Genomic DNA, 21,823 nt, shown 5'->3' on the forward strand with positions numbered 1-21,823 from the left:
GGAAGTGGCATAACTTCCTCCTTGACTTCACCTCAGAAGTTAGACCTGGCCCTGTCCCTTCCCTCCACCCAGCTTTACTCACCCATCTGTCTGTTAAGCACCGGGGATGGGCTGGGCCAGAAAGATATCTTCCTTCTAGAAGTCTTTTAAAATCTAATCTTTTAAAAAATTTACCTCTCCCTTTGAAGTTATTCTATATCTGTGCATATGTGTATGTCGCATATTTATGTCCTAATGCATTGGGATAATTGGGGGAAGTTCGTCTGTGTTTAAATGCATGCACACCACATTTCTTCCAGGACACCACCCAAGTTGGGCTTGGAATGTGCCTTGAAATAAAAGGAGACTAAAAATGTTGTTGTGGTTGGGTAAATTACTCTATTAGCACAGTAATGCCTACTGCTGGGGTATGTAGAGGGGCGGAATTTGGCAGCAGTGTATGTATATAGATATACATATTTTAAATTTACTACAGGTCAGTGCTTGTCTTTATGCATCTTAAATCTGCAAAAATGTTCACAACTAGGAAATAAAGGCTGTGGATTTTTAAAAAATTAAAACCTAGATGTGAAAACCCAGGAATTTTCTGTTGTCTATAATTTAATTCTTAATGTATCAGACATAATCCAAGTTTAACAGATTTTTTTGTTTGTTTGGATTCTGGCAAGTACATTAACAGGAGGCAATTAAGTGAATTAATATAAAATCCTTTTATTAAAAAACAGAAAAGGCGTCATTTAAAGAGGTAATTTAATATTCCTTCCACTATGGTGTTGATGTCATTAACTTGTTTGATTAACTCTTCGAATGGTTTTAAAGTGCTTTGTGTGGTAATTTATGAACTCTTAATTGATTTCTCCAATCTTGGTTTGGCAGAGTCAGGCCTCCCAGAAACTGTGAGTAGGCTGGAGGCCCACACATGGCTTCCTCCTCAGACAAGGTTGCCATTGGGATGAACTTTACCTCTGCAGCCTGGGCCCTAGTAGGGAAGAGAAGGCTCTGGCACAGGAGACAAGAGGCCATGACATCTGAGCAGGCCAGTTGTGGGTCCTGACTCCTAAGTAGCTGGGCCTTTGCTGCCTCTGAAAATGTGTGGAAACACTGCAGGCAGTTTCACAGCTCGTGAACTCAGGAATAAATGGCCTTTTAACCCACATCTTTTAAGAACTGTTTCCTGCTGTGTATCACCTCAGAACATGAGGCTTGTTTGTGTGAGGAGAAATGGGGGTGGGGTAGACCGTGGGGGTGCGGCCCTCACCGTGGGTCTGCTTCCCCTCCATTCCATCCAGGCTACTATTCCTCCCTAAGCCTGTCTCTTGATGCTGCACAAAGGAGGCTCTGGGCCTGGGGAAGGCTGGGGGCTAAGCTCTCAGCTCTTAACCTGCCACAAAAGCTCACTAAGAAATCGAGGCTCTAGCAGGATGCAGAGAAATGATTACACACTTGGTTACTTTTGTCATGTGCCCAGTGATTATCTACGCTCAAAATCTCTAGACAGGGAATAGCTTTTCCCACTTTACAGATTGGAAAAGTGAGGGTCAGAGAAGTTAGTAACGACATTAAGCTAGTAAGTGGTATGGCTGGAACTCAAACCAGGCAGCTGAGTATCCCAACCCATGTCAATAGATAGGCCACGATATTCTTGGTCATAAGGTATACACTCCTGAGGGCAAGCCTGGGCCTTTCAATTCTATATACCTTCCTCCCCAGTGTGAAGCACAAAGTGGTATGAAGGCATGGAAAGAGCTCTCACAGGACCTGGAGTCTCACGTTCCTGGGCTTCAACTTCCTTATCTATAAAATGGGGATAATATCCATCTCACTGGTTGTTGGATTATATGAGATAATATAAGTCCTTGGCACACTGAAATGGGTTCAAAGAATGTTTCATGAAGGGAGGACAAGGAGGCAGGGAGAAGGGTGGATGGAGAATTCCCAACTCTGCTGGGAGCTAAGTTCTGAGCCAAGAATAGGGAAGAGTGAATAGAACAGTTTGGCCAGGGCTGAGGGTCTCTGAAGGGTAGTTGTGGCAGATGGGAAAGGCCATAAATAAGCCTGAACATTCTCCTATGGGTGATGGGACTCATTTGCTCCTATATGATGTGCAAGCAAGGTTTGGGGAGGAGGAGAAAGGACTCTCTCCAGCCAGTTAATATCTGGTGGCTGTGCCAGGCTGCTATGAGACTTAAGCCGCTATTTACTGTGGAAGTGGTCACCGGAACCACGAAGGGTCACCAGAAGAGAAAATTCAAACACCATCTGCTTTGGAGTCTGGCTGAAGACCTGGAGTAGCTGTTTCCAGGCCCAGGCCTCCCTGGGGGTGGACCTAGGTTTGAGTCTGAGCCTCGAGGGAGGCAGGAGAGTGAGATGTCACTGCTGCCCTCACCCCACTGAGGGGCACTAGAGCGCAGTGGCTATACCATCAGACTCTGAGGCACACTGGATTCTAGTCTCTACCACTGTCTGGACTTTGTGACGTTGACAAACCACTTCACTTCCTTGTTTCTCGGTTTCCTCATCTGAAAATGAACATGATGAAGTACATCCCTCATAGGGTTACTGTAGTTGTGAGGAGTAAATGAGTTAATGCTTATAAGAGAAGCTCTTGGAACAGTGCCTGGCACATCGTCAGCCCCAGGAAACATTACCAATACACAAAGGCTGTGCAGTGTCTATGGAAGGCCAACTCTGGCTCAGTGGCTGCTGGAGGGCAGCTTGTCCCCTCCCCGGGTAGACTCAGCTGGGCCTCAGCAGGGTTGCAGGAAATGCTAACAGGCAAGCCTCAGCGCCCCTCCTCTGCTCCTCATCCCCTGTGTGGTTGACAACAGCCGCAGGAATTCTACTCTCAGATAGGACCCAGATTCCCCCCAAGCCCAGTGTCACCCCAGAACTGAAGTGTCCCCAGTGAGAGCCTCCAGCTTATCAGATGGTGGAGGACCACTGCCTTCCCTCTCACCCCCAGCACAGATCTGCTTTTGCCCTTGAAGAGCCGTCAGGGCCAACTGACCTCCCACTAACCTCAGACCCTCTCCTACTCCCCTCCATGTCCAAGGCTCTTTCCTTGTACAGGACTCAGCTCAGAAGCCCTTCAAGTGTTGTTCGTAAATGTCATTTGGTGGGACCAAAGTGATTTTCTCTTGAAGAGAATAAAGAGGGGCCACACGGGAGAGATCAGGGCGACAGAACAAGCTACAAGTACCCGGGACCGTCAGGTGCTGGGGCCTTAACATGAGGAGACTCTCCACAAGTGCACCTCATGCCCCTTCCCTTCTTACTTGAGAGGTTTTTCCCTTGGAATGTGTTCAGCTTTCCTGAACAATCAGAGCTCCCCCCCCCCCCCCCCCCGCCCCATACCCAGCAGCTCTTGGGTTCCAGGCCCATGAGGGGCCATTGTGGCCGTAGGACAAGGGCGCCAGGGTCTAATGGGAGAGTCCTGGTCTGAGACACAGGACGTCTTCCCACCTTCCTACCTACACATGCTGCTGTCTTCGTCGAGTGGCTCTGTCCCTCGGTGAGCCAGTCTCCCCATCTTTCCCAAGGCAGTCATCCCCAACCTCATCCTCCCACCAGGACTGGGAAAAGCTTCGAAAACAGTCACTCTGTCCAACTGGTGCCTAGCGTTACCCAGGACACAGGAAGGATTCTCATCCCTGCGGTGCTGAGTACTTATTTGTAATTGTGCTGCCCTACACATGGTGTGAGTTACTTCAGGGTCTTTATCCCCGTCTCCCTCTGAAATTTTTTTCCCCTCTACTGGCTAAATGCAGACCCTTGCTGGAATATGATATGTGATATAAAGCATCCAATGCTTCAGAAGAGACTGATGAGCTTTAACCCACCCTATTATCCTCTAGAAATGGTCCTTGAACTGGAAGCTCAGAATTAGAGGGAGGGAAGTGGAGAAAATTCCATGCAGTCTCTAGAGAAAGGGCAACAAGAAGCCTTTCATACTAAAAGGATGTCAGCTGTTCTCCACAGTTCCAGAACAGGGTGGAAAGGGAGGCCTCTAATCTCCGCACCCAGGCCTCAAAGGACATTTGACTAGACCCAAGAGGTGTCAGCCTCCCCACCCGAGGGCCTTACCTGTACGTGCTGGGGGCTGGCTGGGTCAGGAGGTGCTGGTCCGTGGGGTGTGTGGCAGCTGCACACACGGCCACCTTGACTGGCATCCGAGAGCCTATTTTTAGGGTCAGATCTGCTGACGCTGACCTTGCATGTTTCCCCGTCTGAGAAGAGACCTGTGGCATCTGCTTGCAGAATGATTCACCAATGTGACCTGAAACTCTTAACTTTGGGAGTCCTGTACCTGGAGCCCTCACGCTTGTCCCCAGCCCAGCCACAGAGGCAGGACATGTGGCTGCTAGGGCAAGGACAGGCAGGGGGATTTCCCAGCTTTGTTTTCTTGGGATGGATGAGGCCAGGTGTTTGTGGGGCCTGGCCCGGGCTCTGTCCTGGAATAGCTGGAACAGGGGAGGTTTGCCCGCTGGCACAGAGCCAATGGGAGGGTCAGGGCGCTCAGCCTGAAGAAGAACTCTCCATTCTAGTCTTTTCTGGGAGTTTGTGGAACCATCTCTGCAGGGTGGATGGGATGGATGCTGCATCACGTGGAGGCAGCCAGTGAAACTGCGGGAGACTCTGTAAGCTTGTGTTCATTTGCATTGTGTCGCTTCCCGAGAAACCTCTGACAAGTGGCTTCAGTGGGAAAAATAATCATAATGCTGTTCTCTTATGTTTTTATGAGAGTTAAGTGAAATAATGTATGGAAAGTACTTAGCACAGTCCCTGGTATGTGATAAACATTTAAAAAATGCTAGATGGTATTAGCATGCCAAAAAAGTCCCAATTCCACATCCCTGGTCTCTCTTCCTAGTGGTTTCTTCTCTCATCCTCCTGTCTTGTTAGCTCTAGCCTTCTTTGCTCCAGGATCCTGTGGGGACCTGGAATTGGCCACCCCAAGATATGTCTCTTTGGCATCAGGATTATTTGAGGCTGATTGCTTTTGATAAACTGGGACAGGGAAGGAGGAATGGAACTTGCCCTTTGTTAGGACACATTTACGTTTGTAAGGTAAATCTCTATCTGTAAAAGATGCCTCCCCCTCTGAACCAGGAAGAAGAAAGGCGATGACCTTCTCTCTAAAAACTCTTAATCAATACCAAAGGCAATGACTTAAATCTGCATTTTATTGTGCTAGTCTGGTAACCTCCTGTAACTGACTTCCCTCCCCCTCCCAACGCTGGCATTTCTTTAAGGATTAAGCGTCTTTCTTTAGGCTAGGAACTGATTGCTGTGCTCACCTGTGACCACCCGCTCAAGACAATAGACTTGCCTCCAGCTATGCCCTCTGAGATAGCAGACCACTACCTGCTGTGTCTATCAAGCACTGTGCCGACAGGGCGATCTTGTGACTGTTGTGGGAGGGACATTTCAATCACATGTGAAACACCCCGTTTGGGGGTATATAACCACTGTGTGCACCCCACTTCTTCGGTGCCCTTTCTTCCTTCAGGAAGAAAGGCCCCGGGCCATGGTTCCTCATAAAGCTTTGTTTAATTTTCTCTTGCTATTCTGTCTCATGTGAATTTAATTTGTTCTCCGGCCAGACGAACCCACATTTGGGGAGAGGAAATGTCCTCCTCCCCTACAATCCCCACACCAAGCTCTACCACTGTGGCCTTCTTTTTAGTGCTGAGAGGAGTGGGCCTGTCCAGTTTCCTCTAATTTTCTAGTAAAATCTTTCCAGGGCTTCCTATGTTTCCTTATAACGAATGACATGGTTTTCCATCCTTCCCCATCTTTGTCACCCTCTTTGGGGCATACATTAATGTGTGAAGGATTGAGGGGAGTAGGGAGGGAGTCACCAGTCTCCCCGCATCCTTTGCTTAACGAGTTGGGGTCTTTCTTGTGTCGGGGTCATTCTGTTCTTCTCTGCAACTTTGTATTCAGCAAACCAAAGATGTTCCTCACAATTTGTAGGTTTAGCTACTGCCAGTTTTATTTAGAGTGATTATTTCTACTGGTATTATTCATTGTGAAACTGCTAAAAGACTTACATTTTATTGATTTCTTTTTTTTCCCCCCAAAGATTGGCACCTGAGCTAACATCTGTTGCCAATCTTTTCTTCTTCGTGGTCCTCTTCTTCCTCTCCTTCTCCTTCTCCCCCTCCCCCTCCTCCTCCTCCTTCTTTTTCTTCTTCTTCATCTTCATTCCATAGCCCCCCAGTACATAGTTGTATATTCTAGTTATGAGTGCCTCTGGTTGTGCTATGTGGGATGCCGCCTCAGCGTGGCCTGATGAGTGGTACCATGTCTGCACCCAGGATCCAAAGTGGCGAAACCCTGGGCCACCAAAGTGGAGCATGCGAACTTAACCATTCGGCCACGGGGCAGGCCCCTTTTATTGATTTCTTAGTGCAAAGCATATTCACAAGGCAGAGACTCAGGATCAATGTACAAGGAGGTCAAAATGTCAGGGTCCAAATGTCCCTGCTATCAAGTGCTAGAGTCAGAGCAGTAGGGTTGAAAGCCCCTTCTGCAATTACTCCAAGAACTAAATGAGTCAGAGATGCTGGAACTGACAAAGTCTGAAGAAAGATTTCCATCTAGTTGAGAGTCTGAGGGGCTGGTCTCATCCCCAACCCTAGCCCAAGTCAAGGGCTAAGGAGGCAAGAGGGGCATCTGAGCATGTAGGTTCAGCAGGGGCGCAAACATCAAATATCTAAAGACATCTGAGATTAGATAGATAGATAGATAGATAGATGATAGAAAGATAGATAGATAGATAAGAGAGAGAGAGGATGTTCCAGTAAATAAAGCCAAGAGAAGAATTTGGTGGGTTGCTGGATTATGACCACCATTAGACTCTAAATGTGGTTGACCAGAAGACTGGCGACCCCCTTCCCCACAAGCCCCCAACCCTTCACACATTAAATATGCCCAAAAGAGGGTGACAAGGATGGGGAAGGGTGGAAAACCATATCATTCATGATGAGGATCTGTCAGAATCCCTGGGAAGATTTTATTAGAAAAGAGTGGTGGTAGTGGCAGGGGACACTTAGTCTGTCTTCTAGGAACTGAAGTGCTGAGCTGTGACAGAAACAATAGAGCTCTCTGCACAATTCCGAGGGCATAACTCAGGCCATGGGTAGATGCCATAAGAGCTACCTCATATGCAGCAAACAGACCATCTTGCTGGGATGGGAGTGACCCAGGTAACCCAGAGATGTCTCCAACTCTTCCCAATTCCAAGGGTAGTCCCCTAGGATTCTGTGCAACAGCAAGCTGCACTAGTGTAGGTAAAGTATGATCTGTAGAAACAGCTGTTATTTTCATGGAGCTTCTTAGGAACTTACCTATGACAATGTTTGACATAGGTCTTTACCAGCCGCTGCTTCTCTGACTCATGTTATTTTTATTAGCAACTCATTTTTCCCAGAGTCACCTTCTACTTTCTCCATTTTCAGAGATAGGTAGACACTGCTCTTTGTCCCAACCTCTCTGGATCAGAATCTCACTTAGGCCCAGTGGCAAGTGTGGTAGGCAGAATATATCCTCCCCTAGGCCCCCAAAGATGTCCACATCCTAATCCCTGGGACCTGTGAATATATTATTTTACACGGCAAAGGGGAATTAAGGTTGCAGATGGAATTAAGGTTGCTAATCATCTGACCTTAAGAGAGGGTGGGTATCTTGGATCATCCAAGTAGGCCCAATGTAATTACAGAAATTCTTAAAAGTGGAAGAGCGAGACAGAAGAGGAGATTGGAGTGATACAATGTGAGAAGGACTCAACTCCCTGTTGTTAGCTTTCAAGGTGGAGGAAGTGGCCACGAGCCAAAGAACAGCCTCTAGAAACTGGAAAGGGAAAGGAAATGCATTCTCCCCTAGAACCTGCAGAAGGAATGCAGTCCTGCCAACATCTTGATTTTAGCCCAATGAGACCCATGTCAGACTTCTGACCCACAGAACTGTAAGATAATAAATGTGTTGTTTTAGGCCACTAAGTTTGAGGTAATTTGTTACAGAAGCAATAGGAAACTAATACATGAGGTTTGACTAATACATTACTTTTCTGGGTCCAAAGGATCCAGAGGCTTCTAGTGCTCTGTGGACACCTGAGTTTATGTGGACACTGAGTCCAGCTAGAGTCCAGACACAGCCCAGAGGGCTGAGGCCACATCTTTGTGGCAGACGGGTAGCATCTGACAGCTGCTCTCCTAGAGGTCTCTCTCTTCTTTCATATTAAAAAGAAGCAAAGCAAAGCAAACAGACTGAGGCCCACATTCTGCAGGAAGCCCAGAGCTCTCCTTGACAGCTGGAAGGGCTGTTTTCCCCCTGAGAGAGGTATAGGTAGGATGGCTCACCTTTATCCTGAGTCAATTGTCTGTAGCCTTTTCCGCCCTCGCTGGCACCCTCTGGCCTCTCACTCCTCAACCTCACCCCAGGCTTGACACTGCCCTCTTCTGTTCTTCCTCCAAAGCACCACCCGCCCAATGCCGCTGTGTGTGGCAGAGGGAACCACAGCACAGAGCAGGAGACAACTCTAAATTCAATATCTAATCTCCCTATTCTTAGAAATTTGTTGGCTGGGCTCCATTCTCAGGGAATTTCTCCTTCCAGAGACTTCTGCCCCTGTCCCTGCCGTGTTCAGGAGGCTCCTCTCTGTATGTAGTATCTCACAGCTCTCCTTTTTCTCCATTCTTAGTCTCTCACCCTCCTCTCTAGATGTGAGTCCCTCAAGAGGCTCCAGATTCCTCCTCCCTTAGGATTTGCAGAGCAGGTCAGCTCCCTCTAAATCTCGACCTCCCAAGCAGGCTAAGCCTAGGGGCATCCCTTTCTCATCAAAAAAGCCCGCTAAGGCATTTTCCTAGATAAGTCACCAATCCAAGAGGGGAATTTTTGGCTCTCCTAGACAATATCATCTGTAGACCCTGGAAACAGGTGTCCCTTCCCTGAGCTTGTTTTTTTAGAGGTCCCTTCATATCACAAACATACACACCACATTGAGATACTGCTACACATCTATTAGAATGGCTAAAAACGAACAAACAAAAAACCAACAATACCAAATGCTAGTAAGAATTTTGGGGGCTGCTGCAACTGTTCTGTATCTTGGTCATGGTGGTGGTTACACAAGCATATGCGTCTGTCAGTAAAACAAAGAAGAGTGGATTTTGGTGTATGTAAACTTAAAAATAAAAAGGATACATGGAAGCCTTGCTCACCTGGGATCTGGCTTTCAGCACTGGCAGAGTGTGACCCATAAATCTATCCACTTTTGTGACTAATACCATTTAAGCCACAGAGAATGTGTTTCCCTTTCTCTTGTTCTGTGTCCTCAAAATAAAAGGTAACTGAGTCTGAATTTCATGAAGTTTGGTGGGTTGTGTTGCCACTAATCTTGGAGTATGGGGGAGGATTTGAGCTGTGGAAGCACTTACATGAGAGAAAAGATAGCTTATTCAACTTGTCCAGTTGTCTGCTCAGACAGTACAAAAATCTAGTAGTGCTGAGCATCCAGTGTCTCTGTGTTCTGCTTCTGGGTTCTGGAGGTGACCCAGAATTAACGTGATATTCATAGCAGTCACACAACAGCTGAGGAATATTCTGGTATACTGAACAATTCATAGTATTCTTTAAAGTGTATATAGGTAGGACTAGATGTAATAAGTGTGAAGCATCATGTCACTCCTTTACATCGACTACTAGAATTGTCAATAATTTTATTTTTATAACAATTGTTTATAAGATTTAACAAGACTTTCAAAAAGGTGAATTAAGATTTTCGGGTTCATTTAGATCATTTTGATTTCAAATTGATATTCAATAATTATATATTCCCTTTTATTTTTAATCAAAACTTTGAATATTTTAGAAAAAGAATTTTTGAAAATATACATGGAAATGATTTTAGTTTTTTGTTTTCCTTTAATTTACATTTTGATAAAAATAATATTTACATTTGTTCACTTTGAATTCAGTTACATTTTATTTTTGATCCTTCAGATCAGCACTGTCCAAAAGAAATATAATGCAAGCCATGTATATGCAATTTTAAATTTTCTAGTAGCCATGTTAAAGAGTAAAACAAACTGGTGAGATTAATTTTAATAATATATTTTATTTAACTGTCTATACCCCAAATATTGTCTTTTCAACATGTAATCAATATGAAAAATTATTGAGATATTTAACATTCTTTTTTCCGTGAAAATCTTTGAAATTTGTATTTTACACTTACACCACGTCTTAACATGGACCAGCCTTGTTTCAAGTGCTCGGTAGCCCCGTGGGCTGGTGGCTCCCATGCTGGACAGCCCAGGTCTAGACCACTGAGAATGAGACAAGTCAGTGTGGTGATGGGAATGTGGGATGGGGGCTTCCATTTGTCCTCCTGCCCAGGCCTGACGTACATCCTTCCTACCAGATGATCACAAACCTTCCCTCCTCCCAGCCTAAGTTGTCCCCAGGTCCTAAAACTTGTGTGGGTGCCTTGGAGGTTTCTGTGGTTTGCTGGGGAGTTTTTTTGGCAGCTGGCCAGGCACGTTTGTAGTGTAGCTGTCACTCTTGACTCTGATGGCCAAGCAATGTGAGGACATTGTGTTTGGAGAGAAGGCTTAAGGGCCAAGGCTGTTTCTCTGAAATCAATACCTCTGTTTATCTCCCTGGCTGTCAAAACACTGGGAATGCCTGCTGCCAGACTCCTGCTGGGGGGCTCTGGAGCCTTTAGGACCTAGGGCATGGGTGTGGGCAGGGGTCTCCCAAACTCCCCCCCTTTCCCAGAGAATGAATGTTGTTTAAGCCCTCTTGAGCCTGTCAGGGATCAGAGCAAATGGGTAAATTGTGTCTCTATTAGCACCTCTGTCTGCATGCCAGGACTTGTTTATTTTACAGATAGATGGCCGTTTCCTCTTCACAGCCTGATAGTGCATCACAATGACATTGATGAGGCTTGACTGTGATTAATTGTGTGTGGGAGGCAGGAGAGCAGAAGAGTGAAGGGCATGTGCCTTCAAAACATAAGGACTTGGGTTCAAATCCTGCCCCTGCCACTTAGCTCTAAGCTGGTGCAAGTCCCTTAACTTCTCTGAGTCAGTCTCCTCATCTGTACATTGGGAATAATAACAGGATCTTCCTATAGGGTTATCATGAGGATTAAGTAAGACAATGCATGTAAAGCTCTTGGCTTGGAATAAGCAACCAATGCATGCTAGTCCTCACTGTTCTTTTTCCCACTCACCCTCAACTCTGGTTAATTGTTTTAGCTCCCATTGGATGGATTAAGAAATCTCTAAAGAAAATTAAATTAACAAACCATTAGATTGGGAGCTGAAATCTCCCTACAGATTCAGCAGGCATTCACTGAGGCAAGACCCTACTCTGTGTCCAGGCCATGTTCTAGAAGCAGGCAGCAGGACAGGGAGGCAGGAAAGCAGGGTCTGCCTTGGGTAAACTCACTGTCCAATGAGAAAACAGACCTCTAAGCACATGCTGGCAGCTCAGTGAGTGAGGGCTATGAAGGGGGGTGTATAAGAGTTGCCCAGAAGAGCCAGGAGACTCAATAAAGACACTCAGAGGAGGCCAACTTTGGCACTGAGGGAGGAAGGCTGGATGGGAGTGTCATATCATAATGTGCTGGTCATCCATGAACCCAGTAGGCACTCAACAAACACTTGTTGCATAGAGAGTGATACTACAAACTGCCGTGAACATTTTAGTTCAATGATAGGCATTAGCCAACCCGTGAGAGTTTAGTCCAGACAGGTACCTTAAGTCAATTCTGGTTAAATTTCAGGCACTTTGTTTGGGAGGAAAAAAATTTTATATGTATGCTGGACTAAGCTCGATTTTAGGGAGTGGTTCACTTTGCCACACTGTGCAGTGGACCCTGATCAGTCAGGATCCAACAAGGGACAGAATTCACCATGGGTGGCTAAACGAAAATTTGTTAATGAAGAGACTACATGCAAAGTGTGAGCAGGGTTGAGGGGACAAAGGAGAGATGCTGAAGCACCCAGGAAGTAGCAACAGTGGAAGTCCATGCGATACGGATGTGGCTGTGACTCAGCTTCAACCAAGCAGATGAGGATAACATTCTCAGGGATGGCAGGGCAACAAGGTGGAAAGAACCTGGGTCCCTGCATGACCTCTTGGAGCCAAGTCCCCTTACCTGTCTGGACTGCCCACGTACCTCTGTACAGTGACATGAGAGAGAAGTAAACAGCTATCTGTTTAAGCCACTGTATTTTGGAGTCTCTGTCACAGTAACCTAGCCTGTATCCTAATGCATTCAAAGGCTAGTGTGGTTGCAATAGAGTGAGTAAAGGAGAGAACGTTAGCAGATAAGGACTTATAACCATGGGACCTTGCAGCCATGGTAAGGAATTTGGATTTTATTCCTGGGAGGATGCTTACATGATCTGCTTTGCATTTTAAGATGAACATTTTGACTGGTATGTGGGGAATAGAATGTGGTGAACAAAAGGTGAGCCAGTGAGGGGGCTACTCTGGTTGTCCAGGCAAGGATGCTAGTGGCTTGGTCAAGGATGGTAGCAGCAGAGTTTGTGAGAAGTGAATCCGATTCTGGATATGTTTTGATGGTAGATTATAAAGGATTACTTGATGAATTTGACTATGAGGGATTTGTATGTTCAGGAATAAATGAAGTAATGTAAAGTGCTTAACACAGCACGTAACTATTGTTGTTGTTTTAAAAAGGCTTTCGGACCCTGATGATGTAACTTTTCCCTGAACAAGAAGCTGATGGATTGAGTTAGGAAGGAAACTCATGTTTTATTAAGCACCTCATAACTTTGGCATCTGTGCACATGGTCTTGGACTGTCCGAGGCCAGTTCTCAGGGAAGGAGGTCAGTGGGCGTGGCCCAGGACCGAAGAGACCCTCAGTGCTGCAGGCAATCTGGCTTGGAGTAGGGCGAAAATCACTCACTCTACCCATCCCTGTACAGCACCTATTACGTGCTAGGCAGTGTTCTAGAAACTGAGGGAAAAGTAACAACAATATATACTATGTCACTGCTCTCATGTTGCTGCCATTCTTTTCACTGGGATGTACAAAGAAAGTGAGGCATCTTTGTTTTTCTTTAGGCTCTTCTAACTTTCCCCGCAAGCCCCACCCCACCCCACCCTGATGGGAACTGAGAACAGTTAATTTTCTAAATAATAATATCCCAGTCTCTTCCCAGTTAAAAGCTCAAATTCTCAGAATCCTCCTGTTGCCCAAGATGGATTATGGATGTACATCAGGGTTTATTGCAAGTGTCATGGTGGGGAGGGGTCCCTGATGCTGTGGGGCCCCTTGAGCCTTGCTGCTGCTCACGTTGTGCACAATGATCTCCTTTCAGAAGCCTAAATGGGTAAAGAGCAAAGCACCCTCTCCACTTGTCACTTTGTCCCTGGGACATTGTCTTGGAGAACGGAGGTCACTATCTATAGGCCTCGCTGCCAGCTGCCCCCTCCTCTATCCTCTTCTCCTTCTTCAATCATTCACTTTCTTTTCCTTTCTCACCAGAACATCCTCTGGGCCTCCTCCTACTGGATTTGGCCTCTCTTTCCCATTTCTCTGAGGCCATAATGGCAAAACTACTTCTAGGCAGGCTTGACTGATTTACAAATAAATTTTTAGTATAAGTATGTCCTCTGCAATATTTGGGACATATTTATACTAAAAAATTATTTGTTACTTATCAGAAATTCAAATTTAACTGGTGTCCCACATTTCATCTGGCAATCCTACTTCTTGGGCACTTGATTATGGGGAAGAGGAATGAAAAACACAACCATTTAGTATTTTCAAAATATTATGCCTGATATAAAGCTTAGCCCCAGCTGGCCTCTCGGCTGGACAGACTTAGAGGGGCTTCAGAAATAAGGAGGCTGCCCCCCACCTCCTCTCTAGCATGAGCCGTTCCCAGTTCCTCAGAGGAGCCTGTTATGAGTGTGTTGTTTGAGGGAGGGGGAGGATGGTGGAGGACCAGCTTTGGCTTCCTCTGCTTCCTCCCCCAATCACACCAGGCAGGCCTCCCTGGGATATGGGTAGCCCCATCCTGCTGGCAAAGCGATTGCTTACCTATAACTTTTATGAGGACATTTTTATTGAGCTGTAATTGAAAAGAAAAAAAAATCCATGACATTCCAGATTTTTCTCACAAGCCTCCTTCAGACGTGTGCGTGTGTGTGTGTGTGTGTGTGTGTGTGTGTGTGTATGCAAAAACTCAAAGGATTTTGGCCAGACCACACCAGAGTGTTTGTCGAAAAATCTAGGAGGTGAGGCTGGCCCAGTGGTGCAGAGGTTAAGTTCGCACGTTCCACTTGGGCAGCCCGGGGTTTGCTGGTTCGGATCCCAGGTGTGGACATGCCACTCCATGCTGTGGCGGGTGTCCCATGTATAAAGTAGAGGAAGATGGGCATGGATGTTAGCTCAGGGCCAGTCTTCCTCAGCAAAAAGAGGAGGATTGGCAGCAGATGTTAGTTCAGGGCTAATCTTCTGGAAAGAAAGAAAAAAGAAAGAAAAAGTAGGAGGTTTGTGTGTGTGACGTTTAACTTTTCTCTCTTCTCTAAATTAAGGACTAGAATAAAGATGAACTGGATCTGGAGAGCCTGTAAAACTCTTTTCATTAAGCAAATATTCTAGTGTTTGGAGAATTGGAGTTTTATGTGAGAGGGCTGCATTTGTCATTACAGCCTAATATCCTAATGTAAGTTTATAACCATATTTAAGAAACCTGTAATAGAATGCCAAGCCTCTTATGTATGTAAAACTGCTGGGCAAAAGTTTATACATCATATACATCTATTTAAAAGAATGTGAAAGTAACTCCAGATGATGGCCTTTTGGAACAGGCTGGTCGTGATCACCCCCTGGTGTCCTACTGCTGTTCTGAGAAGCGGCAGGAAAAGACTGCGTCTCTCTTGGGGTCTGTGTGACCAGCCCCGCTTCCCCGACCCCCTACCCTGGCCCCAGGAAGGATAAAGATCCAGATCTTCCTTCCCAAGCCCCTGGTTGCCTTAGCAGGCAGGAAAGAAATGCCAGCTTTTGTTGAGGATCTACTGTGTGCTTGCACTGGGCTGCTTCTCGGGCCCTGGGATGCTTTCCATCCTCACAACAGACCTGTGCAGTGCTATTATCCTTCCTATTTTTACACTTGAAGAATGAGTTAATTATCTGTGCAGGCTCGAAAAGCTGGTTAAAGGATGGAGTCTGAGTGAAAACCTGAGTCCATGTGTGTCCAAGCCTCCTGTTCTTCCTGCCACTCCATTCCCACCCCAGGTAGCTCAACTCAGTGGTGGTGGTGGTGGTGTGGTGGTGGTGGTTGTAGTGGTGTATGTTATAATCTCCTTGCCTAGAGACATATTGCTACTTCTCAGGAGGGCAAAGCTGGATTGAGACAGAGATAGACCAGGCTAGGCACTTCGTTGCGGTGGCAATTTCTGGGACAAGCCTGAATCCACTGACCCATTGTCCTGCCAAAGAGACTCATTCTTGTCAGGTGCTGCCTGTGGTCTGATTGAAATTCATTAAATGAATAGATGAGGTTCTTTCAGGTGCCAAAAAATAAACTTAGAGTCAAGTGACTTCAGAGATTCATTGTAAGAACACACTTGAAAACAAGGAATCTCCTGGAGAATGGGAATGTCTCCCAGGATACACCGTGACTCCAGTGACCAGGTTAACGTGGAGTCTCGTCAGGTGCGGCTGCTCTTCCTTCCAGGGCTCTGGCTCTGTGGGCACTCGGCTCTTTTCTGCTTGGCTTCTGATACTCCTGCCGCTACCAGCTGACTCCCTCCTCTTCTCCACTTTGCAGTTTATGCAGCCCATTGCTCCTGCTCCCTGACCTCTCTCCAGGCTCCTCTCCACCCATCCTGCCACCTCTAAATCTGTCTCCCACTCAAACTCTCCAAGAGAGAAGACCTCATTGGGTCAGCAGCATCCTTATCCAGGAAGGAGCACCCACAACGGCAACCTCTTACATCAGACTACCTCACAGGCTTCTGGCTACCTGTGGGTCAGGAGATTTGATCGTTGAGACCAGCTTTGGCTGCAAGTAGCAGAGACGAAAAATAGTGGCTTAAACAGGATGGACATATCCTTCTCTCTCATGTACAGGAAGTGTAGAGGTAGAGGCAGTCCAGGACTACAAGGGAGCCCAGCCAGTGCCATTCACACACCAAGGAGCACCATGGCGGGGAGGGTTGGGAGTGGATCAAAGGCCCCACCCTCTCTTTGAAAGAGACTTACATAATTACATAATTACATCTCATTGGCCAGAACGTAGTCACTTGGCCACACTTACCTGCAAGGGAGGTTGGGAGAGGTTCTACTTTAGCTGGGTACACTGCCACCCAGCTAACAATTGAAATTCTTTATCAAAGTCAAAGGAGAGCAAGGAGAAGTCTGTGCCCAAGTGCCTATCCTAATGGAACCATCTGTGGCTAGAACAGCAGAGCCATTTGGTAGAGAGTGTGTGACACCAGGAATCCCTCAGGAAAAGAGCACTGGCATGGTGGAGCCTTGCATGGACTGTACGAGGTACATATCTACATTTGTGTGGTATGGTCTAAAAGGAATTAGAAGCACTCCCTCACCGACTCCCAAATTTCCCCTTAGTAGTCCTGCCTGTCAGTTCATCATTCAAGTGAAGCAGTGCCTTCCTCTGCGCCCCTTTTAAAGTGTGCACGTGATCCTGGGAAAATTCACCTGTCCTCAATTCTTCATACTTGTGTGTGTATTTTTTCATTTCTGCCTAGTCAGCAACCCTCCGCCCCACTCACTACCGAAGTCAGGATGGCCCTATAGGACAACAACACTAAGCTGGAGCCCTGGGAGACCTGGAAGCTAGTCTGATGGGGTCTCAGTTGTGGGTCTCAGGAGCCACATTGTAGGCCCAGAGGGTACAGGAGGCAAAGCCAGAATACCTGTATAGGAATGTGAAAGGGGAAGCATTTTGAGGGAGGGCGGGCACATGATGGGATGATGGAAGGCTCTGGATAAGCAGCTGGGGTGCAGGGAATCTCAGAGGAGGGGAAATTCTAGCAGCTCCCAAGAAAAGAGGACCAGGCTGACCTGACATCAAACAGCTCAGGAAGCATGGGTGAAGAGATTAATGCAGAAACCTAGGAGAATAAACTGAGGGGAGCAGAGTGATCTGAGGACAGGAGAATACTGGCAGCTGGGTCCTCCTGCCTCCAGGGAGGGCAGTACCTGTGTAGGGAGGGGGTGCAGTATTCTCTTTGAGTTTTCCTCAAACCAGGTTTCCCGAAGGTCCCACTGGCTACAGAGTCCATACTGTGGCTGCCCTCCACACCCCTGTTGGGGAGGAAATGGAGGAGGCAGCTGTCAAGGCCAGGCTGGGAGCTAGAGGCCAGCAGACCCACAGGGGCCTCCTGTTGGTCAGGAAGTCTTGGGTGGCTCAGCAGGAGTCTGATGGCCTAAAAGGTAGGACAGCTGGAGCTTAGGGCAGAGCTTTTGGGGGAGGGGGTTGTTCCCTTTCTGGCAGCCTCTCTACCGTGCCCACCTCCAGGACTTTGCCACCAATATTCTCCTTGGGCCCCTAACCAGACTGGGGCTCTGGGCAGATATGAGCCAGGGCTCTTTGTCATGTGTACTCCTCTGTAGATGTGGAACCTCATCGTCATGCACTTGGTGAAGGGGTGGATGGATGTGGCTGCTCTGTCCTTTTCTCAATCACCTATTCTTCCAGAAGCTAATTTAGTGTTTAAAAACCAGGGCTTTTGGTCAGAGCTGGCTCTACTGCTGTGCTGGTTATCTATTGACGTGTAACAAACTACCCCAAAATTTAGTGACTTAAAACAGGGCCATTTTCTTATGCTGTATCTCATGATTTTGTGGGTCCTTAATTCAGGCAGGCTTGGATGGATTGTTCTTCTGTTCCACGTGGTGTTGACAGAGGTCATTTGGTGGTATTTAGCTGGCAGATGTGCTGATCTGGAGAGTTCAAAAAGAGGTCATCACTCAAATGTGTAGTGCCTTGGCAAGGAGGCTGGAAGGCTGGAGTCAGCTGGGACTGTTGACCAGTTAGCTTACACGTGACTCCTCTAGTGTGGCAGTCTTGGAGTAGTCAGACTTCTTGCACAGTGACTCAGGGCTCCCAAAGACAGTGTTCCAAGAGACCCAGACAGAAGTTGCAAGGCATCTTATGATCCAGCCCCAGAAGTCCCAGAATACCACTTTTGCCTCAAATTCTATTGGTAAACAATCACTAGGCCAACCCACAATGAAGGCTCAGGAAGCGTTTAAGAAAACAGGCTTGCTGACTTTGTAATATGATTCTACCACCGCCAGCTAAGTGACCTTGAGAAAGTTTACTTAAACACTCTCTGAGTCTCAGTTTTCACATCTGTAAGATGGGAATACTAATAATAGTACCTACCTCTTATGGTTTATGAGGATTAAATGATTATGTATATCTCATATGAATGCCTGCTTTGGAAAAGCCTACTCACTCATGATCACCGATATCTTCAGTGTCCTCTTCGTCCTGGGCACCCCTCTAGACTACATTTCCCAGCCTTCTCTGCAGTTAGCTGTGACCATGTGACTGAGTTTGGCCTACAGAACTAGAGGGGAAATGATATATCTGGTCTCTACATCCTCCAAGCTTGCACCCCCTGCCCCCATTAACTTGTGTTGTGAGGGAGAAATAAAGCTTTGTTTGTCAGAACCGTTAGCCTGACTAATACACAGGTACATAAACTCTCAATTAAAATTAGCTGCTATATGGCTTAACCTCTCTGCACCTGTGTTCTTGTCTGTAAAATGGGGTGATAATACAACCTACCCCATAGTGTTGTGAGGATTAAATGAAACGCATAGTTTGACTTATTGGCTTTGATCACAGTTATTTCATCTAAACACTATAAACTGGGCCATCATTACCTTTTTCTTGAAGCAAGATGATCCATAATAAAGCCTCTTGAAGGCTTTAAAAGGATAACATGTGAATTTGCAGTATTTTAGGCCAGAAGCCAGCAATAATGGTACCATATTAATTCAGAACACTTCCTAAATGCAGTCCTAAAATCTATTTGCTGATGGGTTTCAAAACCTAAATATGTAGAGTAGGATGTTTCTAATTTTGAAAGTTAGTCAATTTATTTTTGATTTTTTAAATTAGGAAATATTTTAAGAACACAAAAAAATAAAAAGATATAACAAACACCTATATTTCCACAACTCATTGTGGTCAAATCTTAACTTTTTGCCATATTTGATTTGTGCTTTTTCTAAAGAAATAAAACATTATAGATGAAATTGAATAAAAGACATAGGACGTGTCTAAAGCACTCAGCACAGTGCCTGGCATGTGCAAAGCAGTCAGTCATTGTCAGAAAATTTTTTTAACCTTTTATTTTGAAACAATTTTAGATTTACAGAAGAGTTATAAAGATAGTAGGAACATTTCTTCTACACTTTCCACCCAGCTTCCTCTACTGTTAACTTCTTACCTAACCGTGGCACATTTATCTAAGACATTAAAATTGATGTAACAGTATTAACTAAACCACAGACTTCTTTTCAGATTTCACCAGTTTTTCTACTTATGTCCATTTTCTGTTTCAGAATCCTATCCAGGATACCATGTTGCATTTAGGTCAGCTAATTTTAAATCATTCATTCATTCATTCAATACACTGAAAGTGCTGCCAACGTTTAGTTTAAGACTGGGGGTCTGTGTAGCAGCTGACACCAGGTAATAATCACAGTTCTCATTTTTGAGGGCTTGCCACGTGTTGCATACAGCACTTTCTATATGCTCCACTGAATCCTTACAACAATCCTCTATGTTGGCTATTATTACTCTAAATGTTATAGATTAGGAATCTAAGGTACGGAGAGAGTAACTGAGGTCATACACCTGGTAAGGGGCAGAGGTAGGATTTGAACCCAGGTAATCTGGCTCCAAAGTCATGCTCTTAACAATATGCCACTCCTTTCATGAGGCTACTCTAGAGAAGAGGGGGAGCAGACACATCATCACAGACCTCCTGGGGCAAGTGCAGCAGGCAGGAAGGATTCCTGGCAGAGGTGCCAGTCTGGAGCTCAACTTCTGTTTCCCTGGGTGCTCTGGAAAATATTTGGCTTTCCCACCACCTGCCTTCTTAGGGCTTCCCTCCCACTTCCCCCTGCAGCCCTAGATTCTGAGCCCAACCCTCAGAGCCCCAAGAAGGTGACGTGCTGAAACTAAAGCTCCAGGGTGAGGCTCTGTCCCAGCCTCTGGGCATCCTACTGCAGCCGGCTGGGACAGGCTGTCCACACTCATAGGCCTGGATATTGATTTAGAGACTGGCTTCTGGAGCCACTATTTTGGATCCTGCTGACAGTGCATGAGCAAGAAATAGTAACAAGGGCTGAGTTCTTGGGCAGAGGAGGGATCCAAGGGAACTGAATGTTGGCAGGTTGGGCTACTGAGCGGGGACTAGCTTTGTCTGCTCTGGAGAATTATAGGCCCCACCAACCCGAGGATGAACTGAGAACAGTTTTCTGTCCCCAGATTGTCGAGGAGCCCTGTCTGGTTGGTCACAGCAGCACGAGCCCTTCTGCCATCCTTCAGCTAGGATGTATGTTTACCCTTTGGAAAAGGCCCAGAGAGTACCTGAGGCAGCCAACAGCCAGCTAGGATTAGGACCAAGTACTGCAGGGAGGAGAGCAGAGGAGCTGGCTGGGCAGTACCTGCCCTTTGAGGCGAGAGCCCAGAGATCCTGAATCCAGGAGGCAACAAGAGAGCCTCATTTCACTTCTCTGAGCCTCAGTTTGTTCATCTGTAAAATAGAGATATCAATCCCTACATCCCAGACAAGGCAGCATACATTTGTGCAGTTTATAAATTGCAGAAGGAGTGAATGGGGGCCAACACCCAGCCTGTGCTCAGCTCAGTCAGCTGGGCACTCTGACTTGGAGCTACATCCACTTGGGAGGAAGGGACACCTTTTCCTTGACCAAGCTGGTTGCGAGGAGTGCTTCTTCCTGAAAGGCTGATTTGCTCAGAGGGGCACCTTCTTTGATTTACACAAAAGAAAAGCACTCGCCCTCTAGAAATAGACCAGATGGCAGAGAAGGGCAAAGACCCTTTAAACCCCCAGGAGAAGGCAGAGCTGGCCCCAGAGAGCCTTGGTGGGGAGTGAGGAGAGGGTTCAAAGCTAGCCCAAGAGGGACAAGATGTGCTGGGAAGAGGGTGTGAGGGTGACCAAATGGTGAGCTGCTGTGGGCAGGTGGAGCTGGGAGGAGAGGAGGTGCCCTTTGGAGGCGGGCCCAGTCCTGGGGCCAGCTGGGATCCACTCCCCCTGGTGGCCTCTGTAGAGAGGGCCAAGTGGCATGGAACCAGAGAGCTGTACCTGCGGACAGGGTCATAGCCAGAGAGGGTGGGAGCCATGGGAACTTGAGCCCAGAGAAAGCCTGGTCAGAGAGAGCCACTTGGAAGAGAATGACAAGGCATTAGACAAGTATAATTCAGAAAGATAGGTGATATCACAAGGGGTGGATGGACATTTTGGGAGCTCGAGGAGAACTGCTTCCTGAGAGGCTTGAGGAGTCCAGGAGGGATTCCCAGAACTGACATCTGAATTGAGACCTCAAGGAGACTCCAGTGAAAATGGGTGAGGGTGGTGCATTCAGGTGGTACAACCTGAAGCATCTGCAAAGTACCAGAGGTAAGAGAGTGTGGTACATTCTGGAAACTGCAAGTGGATTTGCCATTTCCTAATTACATGGTATGCATGGGAACAGAATTACAAGAGATATGGCTGGAGATATAAGCAGGTCTCAGATAAGGAAGCATCTTTATACTT

At 46.5% G+C, this 21,823-nt stretch overlaps 1 protein-coding gene across 3 annotated transcripts in view; it reads right to left on the reverse strand.

The window, feature by feature from the left end:
* Positions 1–21,823, reverse strand: part of DUSP29 (dual specificity phosphatase 29) — a 56,134-nt gene that overhangs the window by 31,872 nt on the left and 2,439 nt on the right. Inside the window, exon 1 of one of the 3 annotated variants that reach the window (XM_014860637.3) lies at positions 4,084–4,395. The exons of 1 other annotated variant lie outside the window; for it this stretch is intronic. In XM_014860637.3, coding sequence (XP_014716123.1) covers positions 4,084–4,247 — 164 coding nt within the window. In that variant the 5' untranslated portion in view covers positions 4,248–4,395. Of the gene's footprint in view, positions 1–4,083; positions 4,396–21,823 lie in introns of those variants that run through there. One more of the 3 variants, XM_044757515.2, reaches the window with a different exon arrangement.

This window comes from Equus asinus, chromosome 2, assembly GCF_041296235.1.
Source record: "Equus asinus isolate D_3611 breed Donkey chromosome 2, EquAss-T2T_v2, whole genome shotgun sequence".
Lineage (NCBI taxonomy): Eukaryota > Metazoa > Chordata > Mammalia > Perissodactyla > Equidae > Equus > Equus asinus.